Source organism: Myotis lucifugus, unplaced genomic scaffold (genome assembly GCF_000147115.1).
Source record: "Myotis lucifugus unplaced genomic scaffold, Myoluc2.0 scaffold_91, whole genome shotgun sequence".
Classification (NCBI taxonomy): domain Eukaryota; kingdom Metazoa; phylum Chordata; class Mammalia; order Chiroptera; family Vespertilionidae; genus Myotis; species Myotis lucifugus.
In genome coordinates, this window is record NW_005871139.1 from 4,479,673 (window position 1) to 4,495,856 (window position 16,184).

At 44.6% G+C, this 16,184-nt stretch overlaps 1 protein-coding gene across 1 annotated transcript in view; it reads left to right on the plus strand.

Moving 5' to 3' along the window:
- Positions 1 to 14,325: 14,325 nt before the first annotated feature.
- Positions 14,326 to 16,184, plus strand: part of TMPRSS12 (transmembrane serine protease 12) — a 33,893-nt gene continuing 32,034 nt past the window's right edge. The window contains exons 1-2 of the mRNA XM_006091585.3: positions 14,326 to 14,449; positions 15,093 to 15,288. Coding sequence (XP_006091647.1) covers positions 14,326 to 14,449; positions 15,093 to 15,288 — 320 coding nt within the window. The remainder of the gene's footprint in view (positions 14,450 to 15,092; positions 15,289 to 16,184) is intronic.

Sequence of the window (16,184 nt, forward strand, 5' to 3'; positions counted from 1 at the left end):
ACCCATTGTGGCCCTCGAGGCCAAAAAAGTTTGGCCCACCCCTGGTCTAACCACTGTTATACCCCTGAAACTAATACAAAATAATATTGAATATAAACTGCAATTGAAAACAAAACAAAACTAGGAATTTGGGATTTTAACCTGGTCTCTAGCCATTCAACTTAAATAGTGGTCTCTCCCCCACGCCCACCCCCAAAACACTTTATAAAACTCTAGGGGGCCGAAACCGGTTTGGCTCAGTGGATAGAGCGTCGGCCTGCGGACTGAGGGGTCCCGGGTTCGATTCCGGTCGAGGGCATGTACCTGGGTTGCGGGCACATCCCCAGTGGGAGATGTGCAGGAGGCAGCTGATCGATGTTTCTCTCTCATCGATGTTTCTAACTCTCTACCTCTCTCCCTTCCTCTCTGTAAAAAATCAATAAAATATATTTAAAAAAAAAAAAAACAAACAAACAAACAAAAAAAAACACATTTTCTTCTTTAAAAAAAAAAAAAAAAAAAAAAAAAAAACTCTAGGGGCTAACTGTCTCTTTTGTGCTCTTCGATATCCCACATTCTAGAGCAGTGCCTCCCTGGTTCACAGGAGTGCTCCATGTCTATTAAATGAGAGCCTGGGATTCAAATTCACTAAGACACAGAGGTTTGATACTTCGCCAAGGGCACACAGGAAATAAGGCTAGGGTTCAGACCTAGGTCTAGTCATCTCCAAAGTTTGTGGTCTTGAAGACCAGAATGTACCTTCTTTCTTTCTTTTTTTTTTTCTTTCGAATTTTTTATTCCTCCCCTGAGGATATGTTTTTATTGATTTCAGAGAGAGAGGAAGGAAGAGAGAGAGAGTAACAGTGTAGGAGAGAAACTTCAATCAGTTGCCTCTATATGTGCCCTGACCAGGGAATCAAACCTGCAACCTTTTTGGTGTACAGGGCGATGCTCCAACCAACCCAGCCACCTGGCCAGGGCTGTACCTTCTTTCTTGTCTGTGCTGTTGAAGAGTGAAACGCTCTGTTCCATTGCACAGTAAGTCCTCACATTTTAACGTCAATGGTTCTGCATATAAACAAGAGTAAGGAGTTAACATCATCTCATCAACATTATAACAAGACAATGTTGAACACAATGTTATTCAAGGACCTGCTGTACCTTTATGCACCTGCTATGAAAGATTTTTAAAGTTCTATTTAAGTGTGTCCACTAGATGGCAACCTCCACTTTAAAATCACAGAATATTACAAACAAAAGTAAATACATAGAAAACTACACAAGTAAATATTACAATCTTGTACACCCACCATCCAGAATTAATAAGTGTTAACATTTTATCTTTAATTAAGGTCATTTTCTGAATAAAAATGCACAGTGGTTTCTCTTCCTAAAGGAAACCACTACAATGAATTTAGTGGGGACCCAGTCCATATTTTATTTTGTCTGCTTGTTTTGCTTTATATTTACTACACGAGTCCATAAAGGTGTCAGATTATAGTATCTTTTTTTAGAAGTTCATAAATGGTCCCTTAATAATATATCATCCTCTAAGTGAAAGGTCAAGCAGATAAAACAGAGTTTTAGCTATGGTGATTTAATACTTTGTTTTAGTGTGTGTGTGGGGTGGGGCGGGGGAGAGGAGCATTAAAGCCCTACAGGTCACCTACTACACAAGGCCACTCTACCAATTCCAGGAGACATAGCAGCTCCACCTAATACATAGAAACAAACACAGGGAAGCAGCCAAAATGAGGAGACAGATATTTCACAAATGAAAGAACAGAAGAATTTTCCAGAAAAGAACTAAATGAAATGGAAGCAAGCAAAACACTAGAGACAGAGTTCAAAATGATGGTTATAAGGTTGCTCAAGTATTCTAATGAGAGCTTCAAGGGACTTTCAAGGATTTAAGTGAGAATTTCAAGAACTTTAGTGAGAACATCAAAGACATGAAAAAGGACCAGTCAAAAATGAAGCATACACTAACTGAAATAAAGAATAATTTACAGCCCTGACTGGTTTGGCTCAGTGGATAGAGCATCGGCCTGCGGACTGAAGGGTCCCAGGTTCGATTCTAGTCAAGGGCATGTACCTTGGTTGTGGGCACATCCCCAGTGAGGGGTGTGCAGGAAGCAGCTGATCGATGTTTCTAACTCTCTATCCCTCTCCCTTCCTCTCTGTAAAAAAATCAATGAAATATATTTTTAAAAAATAAATTAAAAAAAGAATAATTTACAGGGATTCAACAGTACAGGAATCAAATCAAATGATTTGGAATATGAGAAAGCAAAAAAACACCCAATCAGAAGAGCAAAAAGAAAAAAGAATCCAAAAATATGAACATAGTATAAGGAGCCTCTGGGACAACTTCAAGGTTACCAACGTTTGTATCATGGGGGTGCCGTAAGGAGAAGAGATAGAGCAAGAAATTGAAAACCTATTTGAGGAAATAATGACAGAAAACTTCCCCTACCTGATGAAAGAAATAGACTTATAGTTCCAGGAAATGCAGAGAGTCCCAAACAAGAGGAACTCAAAGAGGACCAACCAAGACACATCATAATTAAAATGCCAAGAGCAAAAGACAAAGAGAGAATCTTAAAAGCAGCAAGAAAATGCAGTTACCTACAAGGGAGCGCCCACATGACTGTCAGCTGATTTCTCAACAGAAATGTTGCAGGCCAGAAGGGAGTGGCAAGAAATATTCAAAGTGATGAATAGCAAGAACCTACAACCAAAATTACTCTACCCAGCAAAGCTATCATTTAGAATTGAAGGTCAGATAAAGGGCTTCACAGACAAGAAAAAGCTAAAGGAGTTCATCACCACCAAACCAGTGTTATATGAAATGCTGAAGGGAAGAGGAGGAGGAGGAGGAGGAGGAGGAGGAGGAGGAGGAGGAGGGGGAGGGATAAAAGAATATGAACACTAAAATGGCAATAAATACATATCTATCAACAACTGAACCTGAAAATCAAAATAAAAGAATGAGGAATCCAATGAACAAAATAAACTGATGAATAAAATAGAACCAGAGGCATAGAGACATGCAACAGATGGATGAATCTCAGAGGAAAGGGGTGGCAGGGAGGTGGGAAGAGATTAACCACATGTCTTATATGCATATATGCATTACCTATGGCCACAGACAATAGGTGGTGAAGGCCTGGAGTGGGGCGGGAACCATGTGGGGGGGGGGGGCAATGGGGAGGAAAAGGGGGACATCTATAATATGTCATTTTTTAGAGAAGGTGACAGTGCATATTCTCTATGAATCAGCAATCTCAAACTGGGATACATTCCAGAGAAACTCATGCTTGTATGCATAATAGTATTAGTTGTAATAGCAGATATCTAAAATGATTTAAGCATCCATTAATAATTCTGATGTAGATAAATATATTGTGGCATTTATACACCATGTGTGGTAAAAATAAATGAATTATAGTTATAGATAACTACAGGAATGAATGTTAAGAACCTAACACTAAATTAAACAAAGCTAGCTGCAAAAGAAAAGTCATTGCATGCTTCAATTTATTTTTTTTAAATATATTTTTATTGATTTTTTACAGAGAGGAAGGGAGAGAGATAGAGAGTTAGAAACATCAATCAGCTGCCTCCTGCACATCTACTGGGGATGTGCCCGCAACCCTTGACCGGAATCTAACCTGGGACCTTTCAGTCCGCAGGCCGACGCTCTATCCACTGAGCCAAACCGGTTTTGGCACATGCTTCAATTTATATAAAGTTCAAATACATGCAAAACTAAACAATATGTTGTTTAGAGCAGTGTTATCCAATAGAACTCTGCAATGATGCAAATATTCCATAATTTGCTATTTAGCATGGTAACCTAATGAGCACTTAAAATATAGCTAATGTTGCCTCCTGCACGGGCCCTGACCAGGTCCCAGCCAGGGAGGAGCCCGCAACCCGGGCATGTGCCCCTGACCGGAATTGAACCCGGGACCCTTCAGTCCCCAGGCCAACGCTCTATACACTGAGCCAAACCAGCCAGGGCAATAAAATATTTTTATTAAAAAGATTTCTAGGCCCCGGCTGGGTGGCTCAGTTGGTTGGAGCATCGTCCCATACACCAAAAGGCTGCAGGTTGGATCCCCGGGGTGCTTACAGGAGGCAACCGATCAATGTTTCTCTCTCCCTCTCTTCCTTCCTCTCTCTCTAAAATCAATAATTTAAAAAATATATATCCTCGGGTGAGGGTAAAAGTATGTCTGTTTCTAGCACTAACTCAGATGTGCTCCAAGTGGAGCAGGGGACTCACAGAAAGAATAAAACCTCCCCCAACTCCTGACCCAGTCAGTCCTGCCCCCACGCAAACACGTACCCAGCCAACACGAGGCCCCCTTCCAGTGGGAGGACATAAGAAGCTAGCAAAATCCCTGGGCAAATGTAATGGAGAAACTAAAACAAGAAAATTAAACAAGGCCAAACAGTCTGGGCAGCTTGCAGCCAGCTTGTGAATTGCAAGACCTTATCTTCCCCAACCAAGGACATTTGAGAGCAAATGGCTTATACCTCTCCTCCCCAAGCAGAGAACACATAGCTGAAACCACCCTGGCCTGGGAAACAGAACAAAGACCCAATTGATGCCATTTGTGCCAGCTGAGCCCAAGGACAGGTGAAGTCAAGGAACAAATAACAAAAAAACCATTAAAGCCAGACAGACCTAAGAATAATCCAAACAGACCAAAGAATAATCCAAACTCCCCTAATCAACTATTTTGATACAGCAGAATATTAAAAATGCATCTGGACAGCTGACGAAACTCCCCCCTAAGATTCTCGCCTGCAGGAAAAAAGGGGGGGGGACGACAAAAAGCCCCCGGGACAAAGACTCAATGCTTGCTCACTCCAGCACACCCATGTCCCTTCCCGGGCATGAACTTTTTATTTCTTCCTAAACTCTAAGGATCCACAAGAGACTTGCAACCAGGGGAGCAATGGGCAGCAGCAGCTCAACCAGGCTCACCCCTGAATCTGTCTCCAAGGCCGCCTTTTCCCTGACTTCCTCGTGAGCTGACAGCAGCCCGTCTTGGCTCACTTCTTTCCCGGAACAGTTCTAGAGCCCAGGCCGAGCATCGCCCCGGCTCCCCCTGCGGCTGCTTCCACCCCAAGCCCTTCCCTGTTTCGCTGGCCCCGGCTGTAATAAACGTGCTCTCAAACCCACATGGATTCACGCTGTGAAATCTTCCTACATGGAGTCCAGACCCCACACACTACAGGCCGGCCTGACGCAGACTTACTTGCTCGGGGCTGGTGCCTGTTGGGTAACACTTGTCAGTGTAAGAAACAGTCAAACCTGCGAAGAATTTTTGTGAGTTTATTTGAGCCAAACTGTTGACAAATGCTGGGGAGCAACATCTCAACGGGTTAAGATAATGTTCCAAAGAATGGCAGTTTTGCACTTCATTTTATACATTACAATAAAAAAAAAGGAGACCTATGTGGTTACATGAAATCCGTTGGCCATAGATTAGGGAAGCGGAGAAAGCAAAGCGGGGAAATCTCTGGGATGGGATAAAAAGTAAAATGATAGACACATACTTCTTTTACGAGGTATAGGAAGGTGAACAGTCAGCAATTAACTCAACAACAATGGGGGGTTTGTGGTGCCAGTGCTTTGAGAGGTCCGGGAAAAGGAAAGTTGCTTTGACATTCAAAGGTATGTTATCGTAGATGCAACAAGATAATAGACTCCGTTAGGGTAAAGATTGACCTTTGTCAGGGAAGATGCCGGCCTAGGACATGACTACCCACCATAAACTGCTTTTAGTTACAAAGTGTTCATTTCGGCCCTAGCTGGTTTGGCTCAGTGGATGGAGTGTGGTGTGCAGGTTGAAGGGTCCCAGGTTCCAATCCAGTCAAGAGCACATGCCCGGGTTGCAGGCTCCCAGCCCTGGTCGGGGTCGTGCAGGAGGTGACCAATCAACGTGTCTCTCTCACATCGGTGTTTCTCTCTGTCTCTCCCTCTCCCTTCCACTCTCTCTACAAATCAATGGAAAAAATATCCTCATGTGAGGATTTTTTTTAAAAGAAAGTGTTCATTTCAGACCATCCTTTGTGGCTACTTTGGGTCTCTGAGTTTGCAAGGCCGCCACGCAGGCCTTCCCTGAGCTTGTCAGGTTAGCACGTGGTCCCTTTTCATCCACACACTTCAATGGTAGGAGAAACAAGATGTATTCTCTGTCGCTGCATAACAAATTATTCCAAAACGCAGTGGCTTAAAACAACAAACATTTGTTATGTCACAGTTTCTGTGGGTCAGGAATCTTGAGTGTGGCTCAGTGGGGTGCCTGGCTTAAGGTCTCGCATAAGGTGGTTAGGATGTTAGCCAGAACTATGGTCTCATTCGAAGGTTTGACCAGGGGATGAGGTGCTTCCCGGCTCACTCATGCAGTGTTGTAGGAGTTAGTTCTTTGTGGGCTGTTGGATTGAGGACTCTAGTTCCTCGTTGGTAGGGCTGGAGGCCATGCCATAGGGACATAGGGTCATTCCCAACATGGCAGCCCGCTTCCCTCAGAGCAGGAGAGCTAGAGAGAACGTTCAAGCATAAGTCACAGTCTTTTTGGAATATGATGAACAACATAAACTGATGAACAAAAACAGATCCAGAGACAGAGAAGCATCGATCAGACCGTCAAACCTCAGAGGGAAGGTAGGGGTAAGGGGTAGGGATCAACCAAAGGACTTGTATGCATGTATATAAGCCTAACCAATGGACACAGACACCAGGGGGGTGAGTGGGGGGAGGGTGGGGAGCAACGGGGGGATAAGGACACATATGCAATACCTTAATCAATAAAGAAAAAAAAGAAGTCACAATCTTTTGATAACCTAATATTGGAAATAATAGGCCATCATCTCTATCACTCTATTTGCTAGAAGCATGGTGCTAAATCCAGCCAACAGTAAAGGGGAGGGGACTAAGCCAGGCTGTGAATACAGGAGACAGGGCTGATTGGAGGCCATTCTGGGGGCTGCCTACTACCCCAGAGGATACTCGTCTGCTATGGCGGTGATCCACAAAGAAAGGAAGCGACAGTGCAGGAGAGAAGAGAGAAGGCCTAGAGGAGGCAGAAGAAATCCAGGCACAGGACTTTGTGGTTACCGGTCCACTGTGTTTTTCACTGCCTTCTCATGGCCTGGCTGCACGCACCTCTTTTTGATCAGGATATGTCAAACATATCTGTTGTGTCTCTGTCACCTGTCACAGCAAGATTCGTCATCTTGCCCCGCTTATAAAGCCATACCCAATCTGGTCATATCCCCCTCCACCCCCTCACTCACACACACACACACACACACACACACACACACACACACTGTTTCCCTTTCAAATATCACCTCCCACTAAAATATTTGGGGAACAGGAAATGTGTTTCTTGTCTACCCCTCAGTCAGTTCATGCTGCAACTTGTTGCTCCAATATCACTTGCCTACCACTGACTTCAGCTCAGCCCTAAGCGTCTATTCCCTTTCTCACATGAAAGCCCCAACAAATAGCCTCCTTTGATTTAATGCTGTCAACCATGACAACCTCACAGGGTTGATGCAACAGGTGGCTGTCCTTTCAGTGACCCCTACTTTAATTCCCCACCGTGTGACTTATCTCCCAGGCGACCACAGCCCACACTGCTCCCTTGTTAATGAAGGTGTGGGGTGAACAGAGGCGATCTTAGGAACAAATCAAGATAGCAATAAGATAATTAAAACCAAACATTAGATTTCATTGTTCTTAAAAACCCTGGGTCAACCCACCACGATGAAACTCTCGCAGACGTATTTTTGGCTCAGACCTGGCCACCTGTCATGTTGTTGGACTGCGGGCTGCCTGCTTCTTCCCTCCCTCTTGTCCAGCTTGCTTTGCACACTGAAAAGTTTCTTCTCATTATGCTGAGCAATCAGCAGCCTTACCCTAAGTATGAAGCAGGTGACAGGCCCACTACTGCGTGTCCCAAAACCATATTAAAATACTCTGCTAAAGGGAAGAAGTCCCGTACATGGTGATTCTGGACTCAAAAGAGAATCAAATCAAATGCAAAACCAACACATCCTGGTCAAAAAATGTGAAGACATGGTTTCCTCAGTCTCTAAGATAACAAAATAGTAATAATAATAAGGAAAACTCCTTCTGATCAAGATGGTGGAGTAGGTAGATGTTATGCTTGCCTCCTCCCACAACCACATCAAATTTACAACTAAATTTTATAACAACTAAAACTGAATACCACCTGAAGACTAGATGAACAGAATTCTTATAACTAAAGATAAATAGAAGCCACATGAGACTAATCAGGTGGAAATGCAGAACCAGCAGTTCCCACACCGATGGTATGGCAGCTAAGAATCGGGAGGGAGCCCGACCAGGTTGCTCAGTTCGTTGGAGCATCATCCTGTACATTAGAAAGGTTGCAGGTTCGATTCCTGGTCAGGGCACATACTTAGGTTGCAGGTTCGCTCCCCATCTGGGGTATGTGTGGGAAGCAATTGATCGATGTTTCTCTCTCTCTAACCCAATAAATATATCCTCGGTGAGAATTAAAAAAGGAAGAAGAAGAATCAGGAGGGATCTCTCAGTTGGAGGGGTCACCTCTGAGAAGTGGGGGGTCCCAGCCCCACATCTGGCTCCCCAGCCCAGGCACCAGTGCTGAGAGGAGGAGTCCCCATAGCATCTGGCTATGAAAACCAGCAGGATTGCACCCAAGAAAAACAAAGCGCTGCTAGAATCAAAGGGTTGCTCTTAAAGGACCCACACACAGACTCACTCGCTCACCGACTCACGAGCTCTAAGCTTCAGCACAGGGGCAACAGCTCAAAAAGCACTTGTGATATAAGGGGAGGAACTAAATTGACTAACTTCAGGGTGAGGCCTGGAGGGACAGGGAATGGGCCAACTCTTTCTACGGATGGCAGCACTGGCAGGTCCCTTTGTTAAGCTCTTCTCCCACCCAGCTGGCCTGGTACAGGCAGGCACCAAATCTGCGCTCTCCAGGAACCTGATTACCACCGTCCCTCCCATCCAGATGATACCCTGAGACTTCACCCCACCTAACTTGCTCACCAGGCCCAGCTCTTCCAGTAGCTCCTCTACAGGATAGTCACCTTGGCTAACAGTGAGGATTTTCCTAAAATCTCTCAAAGGTCCACAAACTGAAACAAGCACAGCCTTGTAGCTCTCACTAAGCAGCCCCAGCCCAGCACAAAGAGTGACTGATCTCAGCTTGCATTGTAAATCCCTTTAAGCGGCCCCAAGGCTGGCATTAGCAAAAGACTACATTGGCCTAGAGCAGAAGTAGCTTCAACTAAGTGGCCACAAACCCAGCACAAGTGGTGGCTGGGCCCCCCAAAGAGTCCTCGGCCTGGCACTAGTAGCAGCCAGGCGCAGTTTGCAGCATAGCCTCTCCCAAGTCCTGCACAAGTAGCAGCCAACCACAGATCACTTTATGGCGCCGACCAAGCATCCCCAAGCCCAGCACAAGTGGTGGCTGATCTTGACCTGCCCTGCAGCCCCTCCCAAGAGGCTCCAGAACCAACAGTGGCTGGCTTTAGACCGTATTAGAGCACCACCCAACTAGCTCCACAAACAACACACCTGAAGGGGAAACCTGGCAGGCACCAGAGCCCCGCTAAAGCAGCGCCTGCTCTGTGGGGTCAGTACCTGCACAGCAGCTCATCTGCTGTAGTCACAACCATCTTCATAGCCAGTCAGCCTGAGGGTCAACCCCACTCATTTGCATCAACAGCAGTAGAGGCCCAACCACAACAGGGGGGCATACACAACCCCCACAGGGGACCAGGGAGCATGCACCACTGGTCCCAATAGGACACCTTCGGCCACTCTGTCAGGGTGAGGGCTGGAGGGACCAGGAGATGTAGCAGATCTACCTAATACACAGAAACAAACATAGGGAGTCCGTTAAAATGAGGAGAAAAAGCCGAACCGGTTTGGCTCAGTGGATAGAGCATCGGCCTGCGGACTCAAGGGTCCCGGGTTCGATTCCGGTCAGGGGCATGTGCCTTGGTTGCGGGCACATCCCCACTGGGGGGCGTGCAGAGGGCAGCTGATCGGTGTTTCTCTCTCATCGATGTTTCTGGCTCTCTATCCCTCTCCCTTCTTCTCTGTAAAAAAATCAATAAAATATATTTTTAAAAAAAAAAAAAAAAAAAAAAAAAAAAAAAAAAAAAAAAAAAAAAAAAATTGAGGAGAAAAAGAGATATGTCCCAAATGGAAGAACAGGACAAAACTCCAGAATAAGAACTAAATAAAATGGAGGTAAGCAATCTACCAGAAGTTCAAAACCCTGGTTATAACTTAGAGGAAGAATAGATGAACTCAGTGGGAACTTCAAGAAAGCGAAACAAAAGAATAAAAAAGAACCAGTTAAAACTGAAGAACACAACAACTGACATGAACAAAATCAGACAGACACTCAAAAAAAAAAAATAGAGAATTACAGGTCAATATCCCTGATGAACATAGATGGAAAAATCCTCAACAAAATATTAGCAAAGTGTCCTGGTCGGGTAGCTCAGGTGGTTAGAGAATCGTCCCAATACATCAGGGTTGTGGGTTCAGTCACTGGTCAAGGCTCATACAAGAGTCAACAAAGGAATGCATAAATAAGTGGAACAACAGCCCGGCCAGCTGGCTCAGTGGTTGAGCATTGACCTATGAACCTGGAGGTCACAGTTCGATTCCCGGTCAGGGCATGTGCCCAGGTTGCAGGCTTGATCCCCAGTAGGGGGCATGCAGGAGGCAGCCGATCAATGCTTCTCATCATTGATGTTTCTATCCCTCTTTCCCTCTCCAATCCTCTCTCTGAAATCAATTAAAAAAAACTTTTTTTAAAGATAAAAAAAATCTTACCAAGTGGGATAGAGAGAACATGCCTCTATTAACCAAGGAAGTAAAGATCTGTACTCAGAAAACGACAAGACTTTGAAGCAATCGAAAAAGATACAAATAAATGGAAGCATATACCATGCTTAACATCGTTAAAATGTCCATATTACCCAAAGTAGTCTATAGATTTAATGCAATCCCTATTAAAATATCAATGGCATTTTTCACAGAACTATAACAACCAAACCAAAAATTTATATAGAACTACAAAGACCCCGTATAGCAAAAACAACCTTGAGAAAGAAGAACAAAGTTGGAGGTATCATGCTACCTGATATAAAAATACAAGGCTATAGTAATCAAAACAGCATGGTACTGGCTGTTTTGATTACTAAAATAAGACACATAGGCCAATGGAACAGAACAGAGAGCCCAGAAATAAACTCACAAACCAGAGAGGAATATACAATGGAGTAAAGACAGTTTCTTCAATGAATGGTGTTGGGCAAACTGTACGGATACATGCAAAACAAATGAAACTAAACCACTTTCTTACACCATATACAAAAATAAACTCAAAAAGAAAAAAAATAAATTCAAAATGGATTAGAGACTTACATGGAAGACCTGAACCATAAAACTAGAAGAAAACACAGGCTATAAACTCTGTGACATGGCTCTCAGCAATATCTTTTTGTATATGTCTGCTCAGGCAAGGGAAACAAAGGAAAAAAGTAAGCAAATGGCACTACATCAAATTTAAAAGGTTTTGCATAGTGAAGGGCCATCAACAAAATGAAAAGACTACCTATTGAATGGGAGAAGACCTTTGCCAATGAGGCATCCAATAAGCAGTTAATATCCAAAATATATAAATGTGCAGCCATTATGGAAAACAGCATAGAGGGTCCTCAAAAAACTAAATAAAGAACTACCATATAAATACTTCTGGGTATTTATCCAAAGAAATTCAAAACACTAATTCAAAAATTATATGCACTCCTATGTTCATTATTTACAGTAGCCAAGATACAGAAGCAACCTAAGTGTCCATCGATAGATAAGTAGATAAAGAAGATGTGGTACATATATACAATGGAATACTATTCAGGCATAAAAAGAATGAAATATTACCATTTGTAACAACATAGATGGACCAGAGTGTATTATGCTAAGTGAAATAAGTCAGAGAAAGACCAATACCAGATGATTTCATTTATATGAAATCTAAAAAACAAAATAAATAAACAAAACAGAAACAATCACATAGATACAGAGGAAAACTGCTGGTTGCCATATGGAAGGGGTGTTTAGGGGACTAGTAAAAAATGTGAAAAGGATTAAGAGTACAAATTGCCAGTTATAAAAACAGTCCCGGGAATGTCAAGTACAGCACAGGGAAGATAGTCAACAATATATTAACTACATAGGGTGTCAGATGGATACTAGACTTATCAGGGTGATAACTTTATAATCTATCTAAATGTCTAATCACTATGTTGTGCCCTTAACAGTAATATAATATTGCATGTCAACTGAAATAAAAATAATAAATTATACATACACACATTGCATCATATTTGATTTTAGCCAACAGGCCGAGAAACAGTATTCACATTGATGGTTAATTTTATGTGTCAACTTGACTTGGCTAAGGGATGTCCAGATAGCTGGTAAAATAATATTTCTGGTTGTGTCTGTTAGTTCATTTCTGGAAGAAATTAGCATTTGAATTAGTAGACTGAGTAAGGAAGATGTGCCCTCACCAATGTGGGTGGTTGTCATACAATCCAATCAATTGAATGTCCAAATAAAATAAAATGGTGGATAAGAGGCAAATTCTCCCTTTCTTCTTGAGTTGAGACATCCATCTCTCCTGTCCTCAGACATCAGAGCTCCTGGTTCTCCAGCTTTTGGATTGGGACTGAACTATACCACTGGTTTTCCTAGTTCTCCATCTTGCAGATGGCATGCTGTGCAACTTCCCAGCCTCTACAATGGTGTGAGCCAATTCCTATAATAAATCTCCTCTACAGGTCCTACTGGTTCTATTTCTCTGGAGAAATGCATGGGTACACATTATTGACCTTAAAAAAAATAAAAGCTATTCTACCAGCAAAAATGGATTTATTGAGGAATAGCAGAGAATTGCAATTCAAGGCATGTGAGTGATGACAAAACCATAGTCAAGCCTGGAGAACCAAGGAGAGGAACTTTCTCTTGTGGAGGAAAGGGGAAGTTGGGAGAAACTGTTATAAACAAAGAGTCCATTGGAGAAAACTGGGAGTTCAAACTCTACTGACTTCTCATTGGCTGCGTTGTGACAATCTCTCAGTGGTTGCGCCATTGCTGGGGAAGGAGAAAATCTTCCTTTTGTTGGGGTACTAGAGTAGAAAACATCTTCCTGCTGGAAATCAAGGCATATCTCTTCCAGTTCGGGGCAACCAATGATGAGTGATAGGGTGTGAGCGTTCCCCCCTACAGGACCTCCAGACTCCAATTTTGGTTGAGGTTTCTTTTATTAATTTTCAAAATTCCATGCCTTTGCTTATGCTGTGCCTTAGCCTAGCCTGTCTTCACTACATCTCCTTCCTCTTCTTGACATTCCCCCTCAATCTAGGCCCAGCTGACATACCCCTCCTGCAGGAAGCCTTCCCAGACGGCCACAGCCCACACCACTCCCTGGTGTCTGAATTGGTGTCGGGCTTGGGCTGGGTGCTTAGCCAAGTTATCAAGTTCTCTGGGTCAGACGGACAGGGCTTACCGCACTTCCCAGGAAATGATACCATTTCCCTGTACAGCACCGAGTGTAAGGTTACCTGTTCAATGCGTCCATTAACTGGAGTCACTTACCTGCACCCTCTCCCCACACTGTTTGCAGCGGCAAGGGGGCGTCTCAGGGATTCTGACAGGGCCAGGAATCATGCATCTTTCAGACTAGGGACTGAAGTGGAGGCGGCGTGCCGTTACCTGCAGTCAGGCTTCGTCCTCAACGTTGCAGGTCCTTGCATGTGACTGTATCAGCTCGCCCTGAGATCAGCTCAAGGCAAACTACTGCAAGACGATGAATAATGAGATCGACCTGTATCACAGGAATTGCGTCCCCCCGATGCCTGCACCGTCTCCTGCTTTACCTCTCCGTTCCCAGCTTGGCCGCCTTTGCTGAGCAGCCCCCTGGCGGCACGCCCGCCCGGCCGGCCTCGCAGGTCTGAGCCAGCAGCCCCCCCCGGGCGGCACCTCCCCTCCCACCACCCAGGCCCGCTGTCCCGGGCAGGTGTGTGGGCCTGGCCCAGGAAAGCCTCATCCAATCAGGAGCCCCGAGCCCGGCCGAGGGCGGGACTCTTCAGTGCGTCTGTCCAATAAGTGCACACACACTAGGACACCTCGGCGAGGCTTGGCCCCGCCCCACCCATCCCCGCCGCGTGGCCGGGCGGGTGGGCGGCCGGCGCCATCTTGCCGGCGGAGTCCCCACGATGCGGCCGGGGCCGCTGGGCGCCGCGCTGCTGCTGCTGGGGGGCGCCCTCCTCCTCCCGGGGCGCCCCTCGCTCTCGCACGGGGGCCGGCGCCCCTCCCGGGACAGGCCGGACGCCAAGGGCAGTATGTGTTCCTCCCTCTCTCCCTCCCTCCCTCCCTCCCTCCCTCCGGACGTCCCCTCCTCTCCCCGCTTCCACAGCGCTGGTTCGGGGCCTCCTTCCCCGTCGTCCCGGGTGCCTTTCACTGAAGACGTGCGGACCCGAGCTGTCACCTGGACAAGAGCAGTAACAATAGCAAAAAGGGCGCATGTGCAGGGCGTCTCTTTGAGGGGCTCGTCATTCCCATTTCTCAGAGGACGGACTCATGGGAATTCCGAGTTGAATTAGGGCTCTTAGGTGACCTTTTCAGGCTACAGTTCAGGAAAATTAAAAATAAAAGTGGCAAGTATTGGAACTTGTGGCTCTTGAATCACCAGTTCCCCCGGGGGAAGAACATGACACCTGGCCAGAAAAACATCTCATTTTTATGCTTTAGGACAACAGAGCTTTAAAAATGGATGAATTGTGTTGATTTCATGTCATTCTACTTATAAATAAGACCTGTTTACCTTAACTCTCCTTTTTTTCCTCCCTCAAAATATGGTATCCAGCTCGCTTGACCAGTTGTTAAACTAGGAATTTAAAAGCCTGTATTAGTGTGTTAAGATTAGGAGGTAATACCTATTATCAGATGTTCGGTCTAAGTGATGTATCGGTTTTATTTGTAGGTTGTGGAACAGCTCCGCTGGTGAACGTGCTGACAGGGTCTCGGATCGTCGGGGGCACGGCCGCCCAGACTGGCGCGTGGCCCTGGATAGTGAGCCTGCAGATTCGCTCCGGGAGAATCATGGCTCATATCTGTGGGGGAAGCTTAGTGAGGAATAGCTGGGTCCTCACAGCGGCCCACTGCACGAGGGACACTCGGTATGTATTCATAACACACGCCTGTCTTACTCTCTTAGGGAGATCTCAGAGTGGTGGAGGGACATTTGACTTCAGTCCTGTTCACTTAAGCTGTATGTTTGCAAGGGCCTATTATGCCTTATATGTACTACACTGAATGTCTTTTTAAATGAATCCTGAAAATCAGAGGTCAACAAACATTTTCTGTAGAGGCATTTTTGGTAAATATTTTAGGCTTTGCAGACCTTATGGTGTCTGTCACAACTATTCAGCTATGCAACTATAGAACCAAAATGGTCATAGACAATACATCATTGAATGTGTGTGCTGTGATCCAATAGATATTTATGAACACAAAATATTACTTTTTTCCCAATCATTTACAAGTGCAAAAAACATTCTTTGTTTATTAGCTGTGTAAAAATAGGAGACAGGCCAGATTTGGCCTGTGGGTTGGAGTTGGTTGGACCTTGCTTTAAATAATGAAACTTTCTTTTAGCTTTTAAAATTATTATATTGTAATCATGTATTTGTCTTTCTCACCTTTAGATCAGGAGTTATTTGAAGGCAAGGACTACATGTTTTATTTTATATTCCTGGTACTAATATAGAACTTGGCCTACTTTATAGGAGACATAATATATGTTTATTGAATCTATGGATTATGTTAATCTTAGAGAAATAGGATTTACCACAGTGAGAATAGAACCATCTATCTATAATAATAAAAGCATAATATACTAATTAGACTAGACAGCTGAATGACCTTCCGGACGTCCTTTTGGACGAAGCCGGGGCTGTGAGGGCAGAGGCAAGCCGCCGTAGGTGTGAGGGCCAAGCCCCTTGCACGAATTCTGTGCATAGGGCCTCTAGTCCTATCTAATAATAGAGAAACATGGTAATTAACCGTAACTTCG